Source organism: Rattus norvegicus, chromosome 5 (assembly GCF_036323735.1).
Source record: "Rattus norvegicus strain BN/NHsdMcwi chromosome 5, GRCr8, whole genome shotgun sequence".
Taxonomy (NCBI): domain Eukaryota; kingdom Metazoa; phylum Chordata; class Mammalia; order Rodentia; family Muridae; genus Rattus; species Rattus norvegicus.
Window position 1 is genome coordinate 154,091,104 of NC_086023.1, and position 22,385 is coordinate 154,113,488.

Sequence of the window (22,385 nt, forward strand, 5' to 3'; positions counted from 1 at the left end):
CACACACACACACACACACACACACACACACACAAAATACAAAGCAGGATAAATACCATCATTTTAAAAGTTTTCCTAAAAAATGTAACAAGCCCTGTTTTGCAGATGAAGTTCTAACCAGGGAGCTGACTGCTTAGCTACACGTAGGTCGGTCACGAAGGACATGACTAGAGCTACTCCCCCTTCCAGAGCTACAATCAGAAGAGAATGCAGGTTCTCCCACAAACATGGCTCAGGTTCTTCAACCTTCGCAGTTTTCTTTCTCTTTCTATCCTAGTAAATAAAACTCAGTCATGGTTTTATTCCAATCGCTCTCAAGTCACAAGGCAAAAGACCTAACTGGAATCAGGGAGCAGACGCAGCCACCACAGAAGAAAGCCATCACTAGCCTGAAACTCCAACATTAATGCGGTCAAATCCTTCACCAAATCTTGACATTGGGTAACAGAAAATGAAGTACAATAAACTGAAATCATTATATAAAAACATCACTCAAATTTAAGTAAGAAGCAAAAATGCCTATCAAATGACTGCCCCCCTGACTGCTGAGTTAAAGGCAAGGCTACTATGCCTGATAGCTAAAGAATTTTTGGCAAAAGACATTTAAAAGAAAAGAAATGAAAATAGCATATAATGGACTAAAAAATTAAAAAAAAGGAGTCAACAACAGTAGCCTAAGAAATAAAATAGGGTGGGTTTACTTACAGCAGCACAGCACGATCTAATAACACAAACCAGGGCAAGACAATGAGAGTTCAACAGTCTTTCTGATGGATAATCTGTATCAAATGCTAAAACTCCCCGTATAATCACTATTCAAGTGAGTCTTCTCTTTGGGTATTAAAATATGTATACTGTTTTGATTTTTACAAATTGAGACTCTATTTACAAACACTAGGGACCATGCGTATAGTAAGGATATTCCAGACACAAAACGAGAACACATTAAAAAAGTCAGAGTTTAATTACAACAAAGTCAAAAGGGAAGTTTAAGTTAATTAAATTATGGTCCAACTATCAAAAGAAATATTATAAAGACATCAATCATTAAATCTAGAGGAAGAAGGTAAACCAGGTAACAAAACAGGGTTAGGGGTGCAGCCTTGGTTTGTGCTTGTCTGTCTGTCTGTCTGTCTGTCTGTTTTTCTGAGATAGAGTAACCCTGATTGTCCTGAACTCAATTTGTAGACCAGGCTGACCTTAACTCACAGAGATCTGCCTGCCTCTGCCTCCCTGGTGCTAGGATGAAAAGTGTGTGTCAGCACAGTCTGACTGAGGTCCAGCTTTGAGGAAAAGGCAGTGACTGCTTAAAGTGATTTATGTCCTCTGGGGTATGCCTGCAGTATGGCTCAGTGTTCCAACACTTGTCTAGCATGTAAGCAGCCAATCTCAGTATTTCTTCCCATCCCTAATGTATTTATGAGGTATGAGAAGAATCCTAAAAATGCATGCACACAAAAATGAAACTTTAAGAGTGCTGAAGTGGGAGTGAGCATCTTCACAGAAGCAGGAGGAAGGGGAGAGGGAGAAGCCCTTGGTCCTGCCAAGGCTTGACCTACCCCTCCAGTGTAGGGGAATGTCAGGGCAGGGAGATGGGAAGGGGTGGTTAGTTGGGTGGGGGAACACCCTTATAGAAGAAGGGGGAGGAGGTATAGGGGGTTATGAATGGGAAACCGGGAAAAGGAATAACATTTGAAATGTAAATAAAAGATATCAAAAAAAAAAACAAAAAAAAAGAACGAAAGGAAGAGAAAAGAAAGAAACTTTATACACATCAGCTTCAGTAGCCACTGGATGGCTCACAACTGCCTATAGCCCCTGCTCCGGAACATCTGACACCTTTGGTTTCCAGAGACACCTGTGTATTCACATGTGAGTACTCATACAAGCACGCATGCACAAAAACAATAAAAATAAACCTTAAATACTTAAAGGAAAAGACAATTTATCTCTGGCAATAGTTACATATGGAATAAATATATTACGATTTAAATTTTTCTGCCCTTCTATTTGTTTTCCATATTCCTGATAAAATTCATAGGCTCTTTTCAAAATCCAAGTGAAAAAAGGAAGCATAGACACTTACTGTGCGATTCCTGATGAACAGAAAAACCTTCTGTGTCTGCTGAGGCCCACTGATGATGTCTGGGAAACACGCTGCTTCCTGAGAGGTCATTCGGTCATGGGGAAGTCTGCTTTGGAAAGCTGCACCCTCCACACCTAGCAAAGGAAGCAAAGGACCACTAGAACAGTGCAAACGGGTAGAGACACGATGATGAAACCTCAAATCCTTCTCTGGCTGAAAAGAGCTATAAAAGCTTTGCCTAATTCACAGACTAGATACTAGTAGCCTTTTAAAGTTTTTTTTTTATTTTGCCTCAAAAGTTAAAATGTCAGGTGCCATTTCAAGCTTAACATCTTTTTTTAAATAAAGATTTATTTATTTATTATATATAAGTACACTATATCTGTCTTCAGACACACCAGAAGAGGGTATCAGATCCCATTACAGATGGTTGTGAGCCACCATGTGGTTGCTGAGATTTGAACTCAGGATCCCTAGAAGAGCAGTCAGTGCTCTTAACCGCTGAGCCATCTCTCTAGCCCCAAGCTTAACATCTTAAAGTTTATTAATCAAGTATTATGTTACAACAAGCCAGTTAGAATATTTTCATCTACCAATCAGGTAAGACTGAAATATTATAATTAAAATGAATATTATAGAGAGCATACAATAAAATTTAGAGAAGAAAACAAAGGAAAATACACTAACAGAGGCCAGGAGTAAAAATGTAATCACGAGCCTTCATTTGTGATTGTAGCATGAAATGGAACATTAAAGGTTGAAAACTCAAAAACAGAAAAGTCACACAATCTTATCAATAGCAGGCAGAATGTATTAGTCCTCACTACCTAGTGTTGCCAAGGCAAGGGGGCAGAGAAGTCAAGTCAGAAGAAGGCCAAGAATTTACTTTATTTCTGTGAGCAACATTAGAAATACTTCACTACATACTAGAATTGCTGCTACCCAGACTGTATGAGTGTATACATATACTACAAATAAAGTGACTTATTCTGAAAATTATTTAAATTGGCTCTAAAATATTTTATAAGCTAGTAGATAAGCTCACGTTTGTAAAGGATTTTGGGAAGTTGGGCACATGCTGGGGTTATAACTCAGATATTTAACGCTGCAGCAGCATGTGGACAGCCAGCCAGGCCGGGGTGCAGCTCAGGGAGAGTAGAGTGCGTGTGCTCAGCTCCCCCGACCTAGGAGCCAGTCCCTAGCACACTTTCACTCTGGAAACGGGAAAGAGACAAGAAAAAGTACAAATTTTGGACTTTCTGAATTCGGTATCAAAAAGTATGAGAGTAAGTAACAAAGCAAGACAAGAGTTCCTATATGTAATATTAAAAGGTCATAAAACAAGAAGTTAGAAGCAGTGTTAGAAGGGTTTAGTAAAGACTAGAAGTAAAGAACACAGCAGGTAGAAATTGAACTTGAAGATTGTAGCTACTCTAAGGGATGTTTCCACAGACACTCAAGTAACAGTCACCACTTAGAGAAATGAGTTGTTAACAAAAAGGCCAAGTAAAACTGCCCAGTGCTGACCGAGGCCACACATCTTAAATAGCTGTTCTCAGAGAGAAGCACCATCCACCACTAGATCTAAGGGCAAAAACCCTGTGTTCCACATTACTAAATAAAATCAACAATCGATCCTAAGTTAACGATAATCTAAAATCAGAGATTGTCAGACAATTAAATATGCCTTAAGGGATAAAAAGAAGAGCTAGACTGTTGCTGGTGGCATGTGATATTCTTTGAGGAGGAAGTGGTGGAGGAGGAGGTGCTAGCAGGGACAGAAATTTTCTAGAATTATACAGCTTTGATGTCCTTGTCCTTTACCCCAAACCAAAACAAATGAACAAAAAACAAAAATCAAACTCTAAAATATCTGGTCTTTATAATGAAGCTACCTACTCATTACTGTTTAGTGCCTAGGCCGAATCCTTAATAGGTTATAGTTATAGTTCATGTGTTTCCTATTAACATGAAAACAAGGATCACTGCTAAATCTGCATTAACCTCCATTTCTCAGCTGGCCATGGGGTGCAGTCATAACACCAGCACTCCAGAGGCTGAGGCAGGAGAATCATGCATTTAAGGCCAACCTGGGCTATGTGACAAAACCCCGCTGTAAACCCAACATAAGGTGTAATAGAATTCTCCTTGGCTTGCCAAAGATAAAGTGCTTTCCCAGCTAATTCCATAGTACACCCTGCCTTAAAAGACTTCTACTACAACAGATTATTTTTCAATGACAGCAAGAAAAAAAATATAGAAAAGATTCCCCCCAAATTTCATATGACATTTGGTTCCAAGATGCAAGTGTTCTTAAGGAAAAAGCAAACAAAAACCTCAGACACTTGGCTCACTTTGGGCATCTGAGGACTATGTAACAATTAGGGTAAGTTATTTACTTCACACGGCAATTTCAAAGTACTTCTCTAAACCAGAATTCAAAAATATTACACAAATACAATTGAAGAAACTAAAAAGATGATATTACTACATCAGGAACAACACTGCTTTACAGGCCTCCCTTCCTGCTCTGACACTGGATACCAAGTTCCCAAGTTGAAACAGCCGCTGGGACGCTCGCTGAGTGCTGAGTGCTCAGGAGCACAGGCCCAGCACAGACACTTGCAGGCCTGGCTAACAAATCAAATGATCTTCTTTATTGTATTTAGAGAGAGAACTTTATTTCAAAGAATGAAGACCATTATGAAAATTGGGCAGCAAGATTAAAAAACAAATCTAGCTTTTTTTCAAAGAAAGCAAAGTTAATTTGGCACAAACTGTCAGGAAACTAAATCAAAACACCTTTCTTAGGTTAGCTTTGCAGAATGAAGCAGAGACTACTCTGGATAATCCGAGAGCTCACACCCATCTCCTTTACAAGAAACCTGCTGACCTGGACAACAGCCTTTTCTTTTTTAAAGTACATAGAATTCAGAAGTAATTTGCATTTGGCTCTGGAATAGTTTTCACCTCTGTGTTTGGATACACTTAATACAATGTATTATTCTAGAAATTTAGAACATTACAAAGATGTTGTCTAAATTTTTAAAAAGCCTCAGCCTGCCTAGCTTCAGTCCTATCTCCCAACCCCTCACACGGTTAAGTTCTAGAATGGCCTTCCTTCCAGTCTGCAATCACACTGAACTACAATGTCCTTTCTCACCTGATGCCATAGTTGAAAACATACAAAACCTTCCCTTTTCAGGGTGGTGGATCAACCAGGAAAGAAAAAAAGCAGAGAAATAAGTATTTTATGCCACAAAATTATTTTGCCCTGAATTTTATGAGATGTGAATGGTGTAAGCAACAGAGAAGTTAGAGACTGGAGGCCTCCAGGTGTCATTTGCCTTTGATTACTGTTTAAATAAAAAAGGAAAATTAACAAGATTTCAGACTGAAAGTGAAAACAAAAGCCTCATGGGACCTGGATCTACATAAAAAGCCTTTTCTTAAAATCAGCAGGTCTATCAGGTCCTACAACAAGTCTAAAATAAAAAGAGTAAAGACAGGAGAGAAGCAAAGTCATGAGTTCTACTTCGTTCGACTTTATGTCCTGAGCTCTCACTTCACAGCTGTTGGCTGGCTGCTGGCCAGCTCATTAAGCCTCTTTGGGTTTCTTTCAGACTCTAACTGTTAAATGGGAGCTATACAACACTATTTGTCTGAAGGCAGGAAGCTGGACAAGATAACCTCAAGCTCCCTTCTAGCGCTAAGATTTAGGAAACAGACATCAGCATGGATTTTAAGAAACCAAGATATAATCCTGGCTGTAAGGAACCCTTGAGATCCCTCAAGAACCTGGCTTCACATGAAGAATGCTGACCACTGTGGCATGTTTTAAACTCCATATGGGACACATATGTATACTTCTCAACATTGCAAGATCTAATCTAAGAGAGGGTTGGAGGGTTCACAGCATCCATTCACTCCTTCCTGACAACACCCAGAACTACGCTCCACAGTTGCACATGACAGTCTGCTGTTATACCAGCAATACGATATATTGTTTATTTAAGCAAAGGCGAAAATGTTCTAAAAACCAAACAAAAACCAACAAGAAAACTTGGTTTCCTTGAAATTAAGACTCTATAGAGGCTGTCCCCAATCAAGTTTCAAGGAAGATCGCCTGCATCACTCAGTAAAAAGTATTCTCTCTAAAGGAGAAGTGCACCCCTCTGAGGTAACCATGTACTGATTAGAAATCCCTGGTCCTTGGGACGGTGTGGAAAGATCTCTACTTTGAACATTCCAGATTCCCTTGACTACCAACTACCAAATGCTCTATCTCCAAGAACTACATCTAGTCCAAAATAAAACACAAATATGTCCTGAACCTGCTGGGCAAACCGCTGCAGACAAGTGTCTTAATCTATACTTAAATGAGTTGACAGCCTTCAATAAAGTAATATGTACTCCAGTTTTCTCCAAGTGTCTTAAAGAAACCAGCTTTTGACCCTGGCACACACGCACTCATACACTTCAACGACGAAAAGGATGAAACGCAAACACGTTATTTCAGTTTCTGGGAACAAGCTTAACTGTTCCAAATGATGGCCCTACAAATTCTTTACTTTTTCCTAGAAGTCAAAATCCATAGTTTGGTCTGAAAAGAGAAAACCCTTTGAACATACTTTTTTTTAAAAGGCAACTTTTACTCTGATAAGTCAACTGTAACGTGATTACATACCATTTATTGGAAAAAGTGCCCAGCACAATAATCATACCTATGTAAGGTGTCACCTGCAGTCTAGTCCTAAAATACCTTAACCTTCTTAGGACTTGAGTCCATGGTCTCTTGTCTGTGGCTACTTCTATGTTTCTCCTTAAAGGTCCCATTATTCCCAAGAAAAGTATCCGCCATCTCCTCAAAAACATGAAGAACGGAGGGCTGAGATCGGCCTGAGGACTTCAACAGAGTCTGCTTGCCTTTGCTCTGCTATACTCTCTCCTTAAACTACTCTATCCTGTGGGTTACATTACCCCTGCGCTTCTGGCTACAATGAGAATACCATAGCCAAAAACACTTGCAAGCATCAATCACTCCCTGACCTAGTGGCTCTTGCTAAAGTGGCAAGCATCTAATGCCACCCTCACCTGATGCTTGGCCGTCTCCATACCCTCCAGAACTGTCGTCTTGAAGTCCTCCTGCTTGCCCTGTGGAAGGAAAGAGGAGAACTCAGGGACCTTACTCCATAATTAAGATAATATCTGGACATAAAGGACTAATAGCTGGTGACTCAAGAATTTACCACCAACTAGAAAACCCGTATCAGAGAGCTCCTTCTGTAATCAAGGCCCTGGGAATAACATCATCTTTGGAATTCTGGTGAAGACATTTCAACTTCACATGCTGATCCTTGTTGAAAGGCAGTAGAACAAAGTACACAGTATTTCTAATCCCTAAATGTTTGCTGCCAGTCTTTAGTAATCTGGATGGGAATGGGAGATGGATTCTAATACCTTTAACTAACTGTTGCTACACTGAATGAGTCTGACATGGGTTACAGGACCTCAAACTGCAACAATTCAGCATCAATTCAAGTCTCTTAATTTTCTATCTAGAAAGACAACAAGCAAATGACTGACAATCTTAGTTTAAAAAAAAGGGGGGGGGGGATCTTGTTCTTATCACAGCAGGGGATGTAACTAAAAGATTCAGCACCAAGAGTAGTTTTGTTTTCCTTCCACACAAAGTAGACAGGACTGGACTCAATACTCCAGTGCTTCTCGGTAAAGACATCATATGATCAGAGGCCAAGCTGCAGACACACGTCTGAGGGAGGATGGAGGCACCTTAAGCTATATACTAAGCCCTGATATTTCAAAACAAAACAAACAAAAACAAAAAACAAAACAAAACAAAAAAAACCCTCCTCAATGGTACTTTGTAGAACTTCAAGAATCAAAGCTTTAAATTCAATCAAAAAATGTCAACAGACCGTCTTCTACAATCTATCACCAAGACAGACACCATGATCTTAAGCTTCTGGCCCCCTGGTACACTGCAGGGAGATCATAGTGTGGCCTATGAAAGTAGGAAAACACCATCTCCCAGTGATCTGAATTTAAGACAAGCTTCATTGCACCATTTATTTTAAAATGTTCCCACAAGACAGCAGACTGATTATCCCACCATAGTTTGAAGGAAGCAGTAAAGCCAAACAATTATAGCCCTTATAAAAATGTTCCAGGGTCTATGAAATTTTAAATAACATCTCCATCCTAAAGAATATTAAGAGCTGAAATGCAAACAATGATTTTTGACACTAACAGAATATGCTGGGAGGTGGCAGACACTGTTTTGCTCTTGTCTAAAGGACTCACTAGGTTCTAGAAGGTTCTTCAGCTTAGACAAGATACAATGTATATGATTTGTTGTTAAGAGCCCTTAGGAAACAACACATAAGCATGATGAGAAGACTGAACTGCTAAACCCAGTATACAAACTAATCTTGAGAACACAGGCCCTACAGTTTAAATGAGAAATGTTCACTATTGGTATGATTTTTATTCATAAAAAGGGTTGTGGGTTAAAAAAAAAAAGACATTGTTCATTTGTTTTCCAACAGAACTAAAGTAGACAAAATATTAAATCCTTTTTGGGCTCATAACAGTAAACAAATACAGTTTAAGATTAAAATTGGAACATAGCTGTTCTCTCTCAAATGGTGTTCCTGACTTGGCAAAAATATAGGTTTCACATCACAGAGACATTTTACTACTTAAAAAAAAAAGTTCCTTTTTTTGTTTTTTTGAGATGGCCTTTCACTATGTAGCTCTTGCTGTTCTGGCACTCACTCAGTAGACCAGGCTGGCCTTGAACTTACAGAGAGCCCCTGACTCTGTCTCCTGAAAGCTAGGTTTAAAGGCCTGTGTCACCATGCCAGGCTACAAAAGCACTTTCAACTGGACACTGAAAGTCAATTACTCTACCCTTTCTATTCTTATCATTTCCCCTTCTCCAACTATAATGCATGTCATACAATAAGCAAACTTGTTTCAGCTACAAGACTCTTGTTTTTCTATTGTCAGTGGTAGGCAACAAAAAAGATATTTCTTAACCATGGTTATTGTGCTACAAATAATAATATGAAAAGAACAAGGTAAGGCAATTTCTTCTTGTTTCTGCTTTTAAAATTACATTTAAAAAATTCTTATAAAGATACTGAGTCAAGTAGAGAGAGTAATGTATGCCTAAAATCCCAAATACTTGAGAGGCTGAAGTGGGGACCAAATTCAGGTTCAACCTAGCCTACATAGCAAAACTGTTTTTAAAAAAAGATACTCTTGGGGTTGGGGATTTAGCTCAGTGGTAGAGCACTTGCCTAGCAAGAGCAAGGCCCTGGGTTCAGTCCCCAGCTCCGGAAAAAAAAAAAAAAAAAAAAAAAAAAAAAAGATACTCTTATTATCCCAACATGAGACCCATCCCATGGGCAAGCACCAATCCCTGACACTATCAATCATACACTGTTGTGCTTGCAGACAGGAGTCTAGCATGACTGTCTTCTGAGAGGCTTCATCCAGCAGCTGACTCAGACAGATGCAGACATCTACAGCCAGTGTGGAGCTTGGGGACTCTTATGGAAGAAAAGGAGGAAGGAGTGCAGCCCTGAAGGAGACAGGAACTCCACAGGAAAACCAACAGAGTCAACTAACCTGAACCCTTCTGAGTCTCAGAGACTGAACTACCAAAGAATATACAGGCTGGACCTAGGCCTCCCCACACATATATAGCAGATGTGCAGCTTGGTCTTCATGTGTCCAGAACAAGTAGAACAGGGGGCTATCCCAAAACCTGTTGCCTGTACATGGGATATGTTCTTCTAGCTGGGCTACCTTGCCTGGCCCCAATGGGAGAGGATGCACCTAGCCTCACAGAGACTTGATGTGCCAGGGTGGGGGTAATACCTAGGGGGCCTTCACCTTCTCATAGGAAAAGGGAGGATGGGGAAAATTATTACAGGAGGAGGTGACTGGAAGGGGGACAATGAGGGGTATGTAAAGTGAGTAAGAAAAAATATAAATATAATTTTTAATTATAAAAAATAATGTAATTTGGTAAGAATATAGGTGAAATTAGAAGCTATCTTAACATCCTAGAAATATTTTTAAAAGCTGAAAAAAAATCAAATCTAAAATGTTACTTAGGTAAAGAAATAGGATAAATGTGGGTATTTCTAACCAATATATACTTGTGGTATATTTACCCACTTTTCAAAAGCACTGAAAGGAATCTTTTTGCTTTTTTTTTTTTTTAAAGACAAGATCTCGTGTCCTCATTTGCTATTACTGTGTATCTGAAGATGACTGAATTTCTTCTGACATACCTGCTGCTCCCAAGTGCTTGGATTACAGGCTTGCACCTCTACTAAGTAAAGAGCAACCATACATTGACTGAGCTACGTGGCTAAAGGCGTGTGTTTGTTTGCTTGTTTTGCAGTTGGGAACTAAACCTATGGCTTCAGGCAGGCAAGGCAAGCTTTCCATCACTTCACTATTCCCAGCCCCAACCATCTTCTTGTTTTCTGCACTTCTAAACCAAGACAGACTCTCATGCATTCATGGTAGTCTTGAACTCCTGCTTTCCTCTTCCAGAGGCTGGTACTGAAACCACTCTACCGACTCAGTAACTCTTTGGAGACAGGGTCCACATAGTTTGACCCTCTTTTACAAGGTTCGGTGTAGAATTAGTCATGGGCTGTCACATCCGGCTCATCCTTCTCTTCATTCACAAGACACAGACGCAAACACTGAGAGCTAACTTTCCAACCAGGTGACATGTGCAAGATACAATCTGGGCTCTCCAGAGCCCAGGCCTGCTCCTAACACGTGAGAGTGAGAGCAAGCGAGCACAGGCATCTTCACTAAGCACAACCTCAAGATAAGAACTGAAAACACCAACAGCAACATTTTTGTGCCACTGCTTTCATCTCCAGCACAATCTAAGCAAACAACGAACTCTTGACGCACTCAGACTCACGGCTTAGGTCGTGTGAGCACAACTTCTCCAAGTCAACCATCAGTCTTTGGCTTTTCACCTGTAACGACTGTGGGATGTCCCCTTCAGAGCACCAGTTCCAACACCAGATGCCGCTTTACCTTGACTCACTTCACTCAAGGGACCACTTTTCCAACATCTTAAACCAAAGTCAGTATTGACCTTCAAATGGTCATTACATGAAGGTGAAAATCACCAGTTTGCTGATTCCAAAAACTTCCTATTTTTGACTAATTTCTTGGAATTACATCTCTATTTGTAACTTTTCTAAATATCTTGATAAAGTTCTAAATCTTGGAAGAAATTACTTTTTCAGAAGTGAGATGTCAATCTAGTCAGCCCATACTTTGACAAGTAAGCTTCACAATAAGAAAGCGCATTTCAAAAGTAAAAAAACAAACAAAAAAACCCAGTAAAACTTTGAACTCACAAATCCCCATCTTACTATCAGTGGAATTTTATGTTTAATAATTTCATAATTTGGTGTTTAATGGTTACTTATCCCAACTGCTCAACAATACAAAAATAGGATAGAGCAGAGGGAGGGAGGACTGGGGGAGTGTCTGAGTGAAGGGGACTGGGAGGGGGCCTGATATTGGGATATAAAGTGAATAAGTAAATTTAAAATAAATAAATAAATACCTACAGAAGACTTAAAAAAAAACCAAAAAACAAAAATTAGGGTAGAATTCTTGAGAACTTATAATCTCTTTGGAGAAAAATGAAAAATAAAGCAACTCTTTAAAAAATGAAATAAGTGAACAGACTGGAGGATCAGGGATGATTTTCTTCTGTACAGGTCCCTGAGGCATTTGGATATACTGAGGGCTCAAAATATCCAAAGGCAGAGAAAAAAATCAAATGCAGTTCATACAGGACAGTACTGTATACACTTAACTGAGGAGACGGTCTGGAATAGTGGGGGACCACAGAGAGATGGCCAACTTCTAGGTATATCCAGTTTGTAATCCACAAGCCACAAGGGGCAGCAAAGAGCCATGAATGTGACCCTCTCTCCCCCAGAAGCAAGCAATAAACTTGTGAGAGCTTGTGAGTACTTATGAGAGCTTCTCACTATTATTTTTGTGACTCAACTATAGTTCTCCAGTGTGAACTTTGTAGATGATTGTTGGGTTTCGGACCCAGAACGAATAGCTGAGGTGCAGGACCTGGCCTCCACGTCCTCCCAGCATTCCTCAGTCCTTACCTGGCAATACCCTACTCTCTACCCTGAACTTTCCAGCCCAGGAAGTAGGCTTTCCCCTCCCCAAATAATCCAAACATTTTGGTTCCCCCTTCCCTTCCTCCCTCCCTCTCTGCATTTTCTCCTTCCTTCAGTATGCAGGCATGCTCTTCCCCTCCCCACAGTGACTTCCCTAGTCTTCTTTCTTGGGACCAGTGAATGTGCCCAAGAGCTGTTTCCCAATAAACCTGCCTTTATATACTTTACTCTGGCTTGAATTGACTCATTTCACCAGCAGAGACTAACTTAACAATGGTAATGTCAAATCATTTTGCCAAAACCTTGGACACTCTGAAACTTAAATCTTGATCTCAGCATTAATGGAAGAAAACTGATCTTTAGCAAGAAGGCAATAAACATTGTATTTTAATTAAACTCATCTGACCACTTTGTAACAGATGTCTTGGGAGGAAAGATGACCTAGCAAAAGAAATTCAATTAAAGGGCAACAACATAATTTATATGTAAGGTGAAATAACTTGGAACAAAGTGAGTAAGTAAACAAAACTTAGTAAATCAAAAGGCTGTGCTCATGAGGGTGTAAGTGGCTAAATACTACTCCCATTTTAATTTGGGAGAATGGTACTGTGATAAGTAAAATGGCAAGAGATAAGCTGAAATAGAACTCTACAGATGTTTGGAAATTACAGAACATAAAAGGAACAATAATAAAAGAGTTAAAAACTACATGGAGGTAGTAAGAGGCTAAGCAAGTTCAAGCTTATAAATAAATATATGATTGATCTTAGGACAGTAAGCAATGTTATAACTTCAAAAATGAAAGAAACAATGACCAAACAAAAGTTTAAAAATGAAGAAAGTGGGCCAGTAAGATTGCTACATGAGTAAAGGCACTTGCTGCCAGATGTGATGACCAATTTGACTCAAGGGACCTACGTGTGGATAAAAGAACTGACGCCTGGACATTTGCCCCATTCTGTGCCACACAGGCAATGCACATAAAATACAAATTGACAGTGGGGCTGGAGATGGCTCAGGGGTTAAGAGCACTCACTGCTCTCTCACACATAAAAATAAGTCACTCTTAAAAAATGGAGAGTGGGGGTTGGGGATTTAGCTCAGTGGTAGAGTGCTTGCCTAGCAAGCGCACGGCCCTGTCCCCAGATCCGAAAAAAAGAAAAAAAAAAAAAGGGGGGGGGGTGGGTATTTAGCTCAGAGGTAGAGCGCTTGCCTAGCAAGTGCAAGGCCCTGGGTTCGGTCCCCAGCTCTGGAAAAAAAAAGAAGTGGCTTTAAAAACACCACTAAAAAACTGGCCTGCCGGGGGCTGGAGAGATGGCTCAGCGGTTAAGAGCACCGACTACTTTTCCAGAGGTCCTGAGTTCAAATCCCAGCAACCACATGGTGGCTCACAACCATCTGTATGGGGATCCGACGCCCTCTTCTGGTGTGTCTAAAGACAGCTACAGTGTACTCATATACAAAATAAATAAATAAATCTTAAAAAAAAAAAACAAAAAAAAAAAAAAAAAACAAAAAACTGGCCTGCCTTTACTCACCACTGGAGAGTCAGAGGCAGGTGGATCTCTTTGAATTCCAAGTCACCCTGATCTACATGCATTCCAGGACAGAAAGGAAATTATAGAGACCCAATATCGAAAAACAAAACAAAGAAAATCAACAATAACAAAAACCAAAACAAACAACAAAAACATTCAAGGACTGGAGGTAAAGATTCCTAAGGCGGACATCTGCTCCCATGTTAAGTGACTCAGACTGCCTGTAACTCCCATTTCAGGAGATCACACTCAAACATTTAAATAATTTTAAAAAATCTAAAGTGAATTAAAATAAACCCAATACATTTCCACTACCTATTTGACCCAGTTTTATGCAGAATAAATGATCTGTCTGCTAGAATAAATGCAAAATGAAGTAAATGAGGTTCACAAAGGTAGCAAAAAATGACCAGAATCTTCAAACACACTAGAGGTCTTTTAACACTGCTCCCGGTGGTCAGTATTTGAGCAATAATATCATTCTAAATAAAATTCACACATTTCAATTGGAACAGCAATCCTAGAGTTACACCATCATTGAAAAAATGAACTAAAACAGTCAACCTTCAAAATGTCTAGACCTAAGAAAGGCTTCTGCTAAAAGCAGGATCTCCCTCTCTTCAGCCAGAAGAAAAGGAAGTCAGAAACAGCAAGAACCAGAGACAAAGAAGTCAGCACAGTAAACTGCTAAGGAAAGCAAGCTTTTTAGACGTCAGAAAGACTATTTTTCACACACTCTTTTCCCATATTCAACAGTAGGAATTTTCCTGATCCCTACTTTTATGCAAAGTCTTGACTCGGAGTGTAGGCTTCAAAATGCTCCAAAGGAAATGTATAATTCTGATTCTTTATGCTGCCTAACTACAAGTTTAAGGTGTCTGAGCAGAAGAGGAAAAAAAAAAAACAAAAAACAAAAAAAACCCACAAAGCTTACTCTCCTCATTTACCTGTTTAAAAATGAACAATATCAGACTTTATTCTGGTGCCACATTAGAAGCGCCACTGTAACATTTCCCACCAGTTGCTTACTATTATACTTCGGAGTTATATGCATCTGACAATGAGGTACTAAAATGGCTTTCAGTTTCTAAAATAATCTATGTAGTCTATAATCTGACCTGAACTTTCTTCTGACTAAAATATTAATTAATCTATTCCTAGTTCAACTTTATTGTTCAACATTGTGAACATCTGAATGATTTAGTAGCCTAATAATCCCTGGAGAGAGAGAGCCTAAGACAACTGTGCTTGCCACCCTGGAAGCAACCCAGATCCAGCTAGAGCGAGCTGGAATCCTGCCTAGGAGCACAGGCTGTGTGGGAGTGAGTCCAAGACAGAAGACCCTCAAGACAACCACCAGTGCTATGGGGCTCACAACAGGCAGCTAGCCTGAGAAGACCACCAAACTGTTGCTCACATAGGTCTGGAGGGGGGGGCAGACCACGCTCAAAATGACCCTTGTCAGGTGCCATAATGCATAAGCAGAGCGCAGCACTCCTGAGACGACCCCAGACACTCAGAGACCGCAGGGGTCACTAGGAAGAGCAAGTAAGTGGTGGAGAAGTGAAGAGAAAGAGAAGCAGAAGATGTGGGCCCAGTGAAGGGGCAGAACTGAGACTGAGGGGAGTGAGGAACAGCCTGATGGGAGCAGCTGGTGATGCCACATGGAACAATGGGGTCCTGGCCTGTGCTGCCACCAGGGGCCATGTCTGGGTCCATGGCCCTGCAGCAGCAGGGCTCGGTCACCATCAAAGGCCAGGAAAAAGTCCTGGTTTAGGCTGCCGCCTGGGGGCATGTGCAAGTGGCCCCCCTCTCTCACCTGGGCACCCTGAGGAAGCTGGTCCTTCCCCTCATCAGCTACAGCACTCAGGAGAGCAGGTCCTGCACCTCACCAGGGCAGCACAGCAGGGTCACTGATGAGCCAGTCCCAAGGGCATGAGTGTGGGAGAGCTGACCCCACCACTTGTCTTCCCTGCAGTGAATGCACCCACATATGCATGCCTCTTGCCACCTAATAGTAGGCAGAAGAGCTGGCCCAAGTCATTAGAGTAGGAGAGCTGGCCCACCCCCTCACCTACTGGAAAGTTAGCCAGCAGACAGCTCAGCTACTTCCCAGGCCCACAGATTGTATTAGCCCATCCCAACATCTACCCCACTGATGAACTTAACATGAAGGGGCTGGTTCAAAACTACAGGATCTCCATGACACGGGCAACAACAGAATACTGAGGGTCCAGCATTGGTAAGTAGCAGAAGCAACAAGTCACTGCAGTGAACATTTGTGTATACTGTGGGGGGACACACTGGCACACCACAACTTCCACAAGGAGATTTCTTTTCAGTTTCAGAAGAAGTTGCAAGGGTGGAGGGCAGATACTAGGGGAGAGGGAGATGAGAAAGACTGAGGTACACAATATGAAGTTCACACACACACACACACACACACACACACACACACACCTCTCTCACTCTCTCAATAAAAGTTTAAAAAAATAAGACAATTTCTCTACAGATTGCAATTTAAAGCACTACTTTGTAGAACTTATTTTCACTTGTTTTGCCCACAATAAAACTGTAAATCATGTAGAATAAAATATATTATCTTCCACAATTAAAAAAAAAAAAAAAGGAGGGTAATCTCTGTAAAGCCAAACATAGTATTCAATGATTTCTCTTACCGGTCAAAAGCAATTAACAGTTCAAAATCAAGAAGTCAAAACCACTTTATAAAAACCTAACATCAGTTCTTCATATTTAACATAAAACTTTCAAAGTCCAATCTAGGATGGAAACATTACCTTGCAGACAGTTTCTTAAAGCTCTACGATACAACATGGCGACTACAGTAAACGACAATCGAAAGCTGTGTTCCTTAAAAAATGCCAAGCGTATATGTTAAGTAGCCTTATCAAACAAATGATCAAGGTAACCTCGCTGCATTCTGACACTCTGCATTACTTCAAAACAGAGTATATACAGCAAAGCCATACAATTTTATCCACCACTTTAAAAAACTAAGTGCACTTCTCAATTCTCGCTACAGTTTTCTTTATTGTGCTTCATCCTACAGCCAACTAGCTGCTAATATCTGTCGCCTTTGGACTGAATATTATGGTGGAAGAGCTAATCTTTTTTGTTGAATAATTCTTAGGTTACAGAACTACACTTGCAACAAAGGATTAAAATTGTACAAAGAGCTGTGTTGATTACAGAATAAGGAATTATTACATTTGGAGGAATTTTTTTGATACAGGTTGTTCTGTGTAGTCCTGTCTTGGAATTCACTCTATAGACCAGACTGGCCTGGAATTCAAAGAGATCCACCTGCTTCTGCATCCTGAGTGCTGGGATTAAAAGTGTATGCTACCACCCATCTTAAATGTGCTCTAAGTTTTCATAAATGTCTCAAGTTATGCACAACAAAATACTCTGGCGATTACCTCCTGAGGCAGAGTGCAATGTGAAATCAGCACCCCTCAGTGAGGCAGTGGGCCAGGCAGGACAGCGATGCTTCTGTAAATCAGCAGCAGAGCAGCCACTAAAGCGGGGTAAAGGCTGCAAACGCCAAGGGAACCTGACGTACCTGAAACAAGCTGCCGCAAGCTCCAAATAAAGCATATTTCTAACAGAGGCTCCTTCAGCCCAGGGGCAGTTACTCTAACCTTTGATAGAGTCCTCTATCAAAGAAGCCCCACCGTTAACTAATGCATGCAAGCCAAAGGTCTTAAGTCCCCAATCTGTCCAAGACTTAAAACAAAGCTTAATCTTACAGAAAAAATATTTAGGAAATGAAACAAAACCATCATTTGTTAAACCAAATATAACCAACACAGAAATTTTAAGAAAACAAAACAATATAGGTTAAAACATAAGCAACTGCTATTTAAAAATGTGTCTATTACTCATGACTCTTTATAGGTCTATAATGCCACAGTGCAATGGTCAAAAAAGGGAGGGGAGGGGTGTTAAGCCCAAAGAGAGAACTTCATCCTAATAAAATAAATCTAAGCCAACAACATCAAACAAATAAAACCTCTTATTTTCATTTTTAATTTCATTTCAAATTAACTGGGGGCTGAATGGAGTATCACTTAGCATAACAAAGGGATCCCAGAACAAATCAACTCTCATAACACTTTATCTCCCTGTGCTTTTAGTCCCCTTTACAGACCACCTGTTGTACAACAAATCTCTCAGTGCCTCCTTTCGCTCTAAAAGCCTTAGAGACTAGGAAGTGTCGGCACATAACTGGTAGGATGCAGGTCTGGCTAGGTGGAGGCCCTTCCTTAGATCCCTCAAACAACACAACCTCGGTACTTACTACCTCCAACCAGACAGTCAAACACTAGGCTTCTTACAGTATGAATCCAATCTCCTTTCTAGCTTCTGAGAGGGCCTAACTCACTTCATTTTAGAACAGGCAGCCGTGTTAGGCCTCAAGTTTCAATTACCCCCAGAAGGACAACCCAGGCTTCTTGGGAAAACTGCAGACAAAGGGGCAGCCAATCATCAACTGACCTGATATCTGGCCAGAGGCTTAGAACACATATGAAAATGTACCTAAAAGGTAACCCTCTCTCCCTCAAGGTATAAACGAATCAAAAGTGTACAAATATCCTGTAAGCTCAAACAATCCTGATGAAGGTGACCCAACCGCAACTGGAAAACTATTAATTGGCTTTAAGAGGGACCTGCAAGCTTCCCTTGTGGTTGCCACCATTTTGCTTTGACTGTTGACCTCCTCCTGCTGGCTGTTTCTGCAGAAAAAAAATGTTCTTTGTCTTTGCATACTATTCGAATCTGGAATCTTTCAGCAATTCTCAGATTCTTACACTAGGACCACAAAATACCACACCAAAAACAACCTCTAACACATCAGATCACCACCGTACAATATCTAACTCTTAAGTTGAGGGATCTGTACCCTGACGAGTTATGATAGGCATTTCAAATAGCAGATACCCAGCAAAGGCAGAAGAAAAATAATCAAAAAGATTGTATTAGAGATAAAAAGAAGAGAGGGAGATACAGATTGAACAAAGGCGAGAAAGCGAAATACAAAATTTGGGACGGGGAGGAAGACAATGTAAACAGTGAGATGGTGCTGCAGAGAAGGCTCGGCTGCCTCCAGGCGCATAGGCAAAGGTGCACCACCCCGACTAGAGGCGGAGTTGCCTGATTTTAAGTATTTTAAGACAGTCTTAGGTCAAACAAAGCCCTGGATACTGGGATGAACTGAATCCAGAATTTAATCTTTCTTTTTTCAGAAAAAGTTGTTTTGGTTTTTTTTTCCGGAGCTGGGAACCGAACCCAGGGCCTTAGCACTTTACCACTGAGCCAAATCCCCAACCCAGAAAAAGTATTTTTATAGTATTTTATTTCAATTGTACAAGTTATTTTTAAGAGCTTTAGTCAAGCCTAAACCTAAGTTTACATTAACAACTGACTTTAATACTCTCAAATGGAATAGCAGCATTGATAGTAGGTTTTACAAACAAAAAATGTAAGTTCTGGTAATTTACAGTAACATCAAAGAGAATGTTTTTGGTATGGATAAAACAAATAAAAAGATGCTAAAAATCCTGGGTCAAAAGTTAGAACTTGTCAAAATAAGTTTTAATCTGGGTAACAATGAATGTAATACAAAAGACAGCAGGCGAGGCCTGAAATAAGCATATTTTAAAGGTACAGGACTATAAGAACTGATAAAGTATGGTGTCTATAGCTAATAGAATTTAAAGTCATTTCAAAGGGAAGAACATTTTGATTGTCCAAAATAAAAATGAGTTAATGTTATTCAGAGTGGAAAACACAAAAACTAACTAAGACTCCTGCTTTACACTGTCTTTCCAAAACTGATTAGGAAATCCATAGAAAGCTAGGATTCAAGGTTGACAATATTTATGAGATTTTTTTTTTTTTTTTTTTTTTTTTTTTTTTGGAGACAGGGTTTCTCTGTGTAGCACTGTCTGTCCTCAAACTCAGAGATCCCCAGCCTCTACCTGAGTGCTGGGATTAAAGGTGTGTACCACCACAGCCAGGCTATTTAATGAGTTTTTAAAAAGCTATATGAAGTTCTGACACAAATATAAAGCTAATAATCTTTTCATGGTATAAGGATGTTTATGTGAGATCAGATTCTCTTCATGGCCTTTTCTTTGTGTTTGAGTTAGTGCAGATGCACATGGGGGAGTGGGAGCACAAATTGAGACCAGAGTTCCACAGTGGCTGCTCTCTTCCTCAATCACTATTTTTTGAGACAGTCTGTCCATCAAAGCTCAGCATTAATAGTGTCTCTGCATCCTCGGCAGCGAGGTCACAGGCTCATGCTACCACACTCAGCTTTCATACAGGTGTTAGGAATGAACTTGGGTCCTTGTGATTTGCACAACAAACATTTGACTGAACATCTTCCCTGCCCCATAGTCTTTCCTTATACTAGTTCTTTGATTAGAAGACCCTATAACTAAAATTACAGGATGTTAGGCCGAATGCTTTTAATTTCAGAATGTTTTTTATATATGTTTACCAGGAAAATGTTTTAACTAATGAGTATGTGTAAATAAAAACAAAAACAACAGTTAAAAAAAAACCCAAAACTTTAAGCTGTGAATTCAAGTTGTCGTCGGACAAGCAGGACTGACTGGTTCTGTGGATCTGACATTCTTTGTTTTCTCTAACCATTTATTTCCTCCTAATCCTAACCAACTTCCACTGCTATTATCTGTCACCATCCTTTACTTCCTTCAGACAAAAACAAAGATGGTCAGCAGACTATTTATACATGTGTACACACACATGTATATAAACACATAAACAGACACAGCAGAGAGCCCCAGATGAAGACGTCATTAACACTGCAAGGTAAGAACAAAACAACTGACTCTTCTCTCTGATAACACAAACTATGGCTGATCATTACAACTCACCAGACGGCTCCTCGGGCTCACTTTCATTTTCCTCCTCAGGTGGGGCTTGAGGAGGTGGCGGGGGAAGCTTCTTCTCCTTCTCTGCTTTGGCATTTCTTTCTTCTTCTGAATAATATTCATCTTCTGAGAGGTTGGCCAAGCTTTCATCCATTTCTCTGTATTCTACCTACATGGAGATTATACCAGAAAAAAACAAATACAATGACAATCTCAATCATGGGTTCAATTTGAACCATCAATGGCTCAATTAATTGCTTTCAAACTCTAAAGAAGTAACAATGATCAAGCCAATCTGTCATAGTTACTAAAGACAAAAAGTCCCAAGAAAGGACACAGTGTCAGTTCAGGTTTAGCCCAATCTGTAACCTTTACATCCTAAGACTGGTACATCTCTGGCTCAAGAGCTCCTCCTGTAGGTTTTTTCAGTGTATATATTATCATGCTCACATACTGAGAGTATCAATTAAAATGGCCCTCATCCAAAAATACAGTTAACTAGTGGCTCATTCCTGTAATTCCAGCACCCAGGTGACGTAAGTTAACCAACCTGAGCTACGCAGACAATTCCATGGCTCTGGTCTTACAGTGCCATGGACTGAGAGTTTAGTGCAGGCATCAGTTTCTATTCCCACTGCAACCACGCTGGATACAACCACACTGGATAGCCTTTTTCTGCTTTTTGCTATTATTTGTCTTTCTAATTGGCATACTGATGGCCCAGCCTAGCTTGTTAGACCTGCAAGGACCCAGGCCTTTTAACCAACATCAGTAACACCTTTATAAAACTTCAAACTAATTTTGATTATAATTTCATGCTATTTTTAAAAGAGGGACAATTTTCAGGCAATAAAGCATTGTTATATATACCTCAAAGCTCTTAAAGCAAAGCCTGTCTACAGTGTTGGGATGACCATTCCTCACACACAATATCAAATGGCTTGTAGTGTATCCCTGTGTTTTTAATTATTAATTACTATGCCAGGGTAGAGAGCCCAGGGCTAGCAGTGTATTTTGGTAATATCCTCTCAACAGCCCATTACCAGCTTTCTGTATGTAAATACTTGTTCTTCCTCCCCTGATTCTGAGACTTTCTGAGGCCATGAAGGTCATGTAAGCAACCCCAACACAGCCAAAGGGCAACCCAAAGAGATGGCTCTGGAGTTGTCCGGCTGCTGACTAGTTCAGACTGGAATGTGGCTTTTTGGAGAATAAAGAGCTGAGGGAGGGGAGAATCAGATGACTGGGCAAGAGGAGCCAGAGCACAGAAGGGAGTTTAAGAGGTAAGAGTAACTTAAGAGATTCTCAGGACTAAACGAGGTGACCTTAGTCAAAATTCTCCAATCTCCCTTGAGGAGAGGGAACACAAGAGTCCCACCTCCAGTAAGTAAGACAGGCCTCAAGTGGAGGGACTGAGTCACTAATATACAGTCAAATTTTCTGATCCACAATTGTTCCTGTCTAAAAAGAACTGCAGGGAGTTAGGCCTGACACTATTACTGATGCCATGGCTGCCCCCAAGGAAGTCCTACCAGCAGCTGAGATAAAAGCAAATACTTACACCAACCACTGGACTGAAATCGGGGATCCCTATGCTTGAATTAGGGGAAGGATT

General features: G+C 40.3%; 1 protein-coding gene across 2 annotated transcripts in view; it reads right to left on the minus strand.

Moving 5' to 3' along the window:
• Kdm1a (lysine demethylase 1A) overlaps positions 1-22,385 on the minus strand; it is a 55,478-nt gene that overhangs the window by 24,668 nt on the left and 8,425 nt on the right. The window contains 3 exon segments of one of the 2 annotated variants that reach the window (NM_001130098.1): positions 2,087-2,220; positions 7,181-7,240; positions 20,774-20,939. In NM_001130098.1, coding sequence (NP_001123570.1) covers positions 2,087-2,220; positions 7,181-7,240; positions 20,774-20,939 — 360 coding nt within the window. 2 annotated transcript variants of the gene reach the window in all.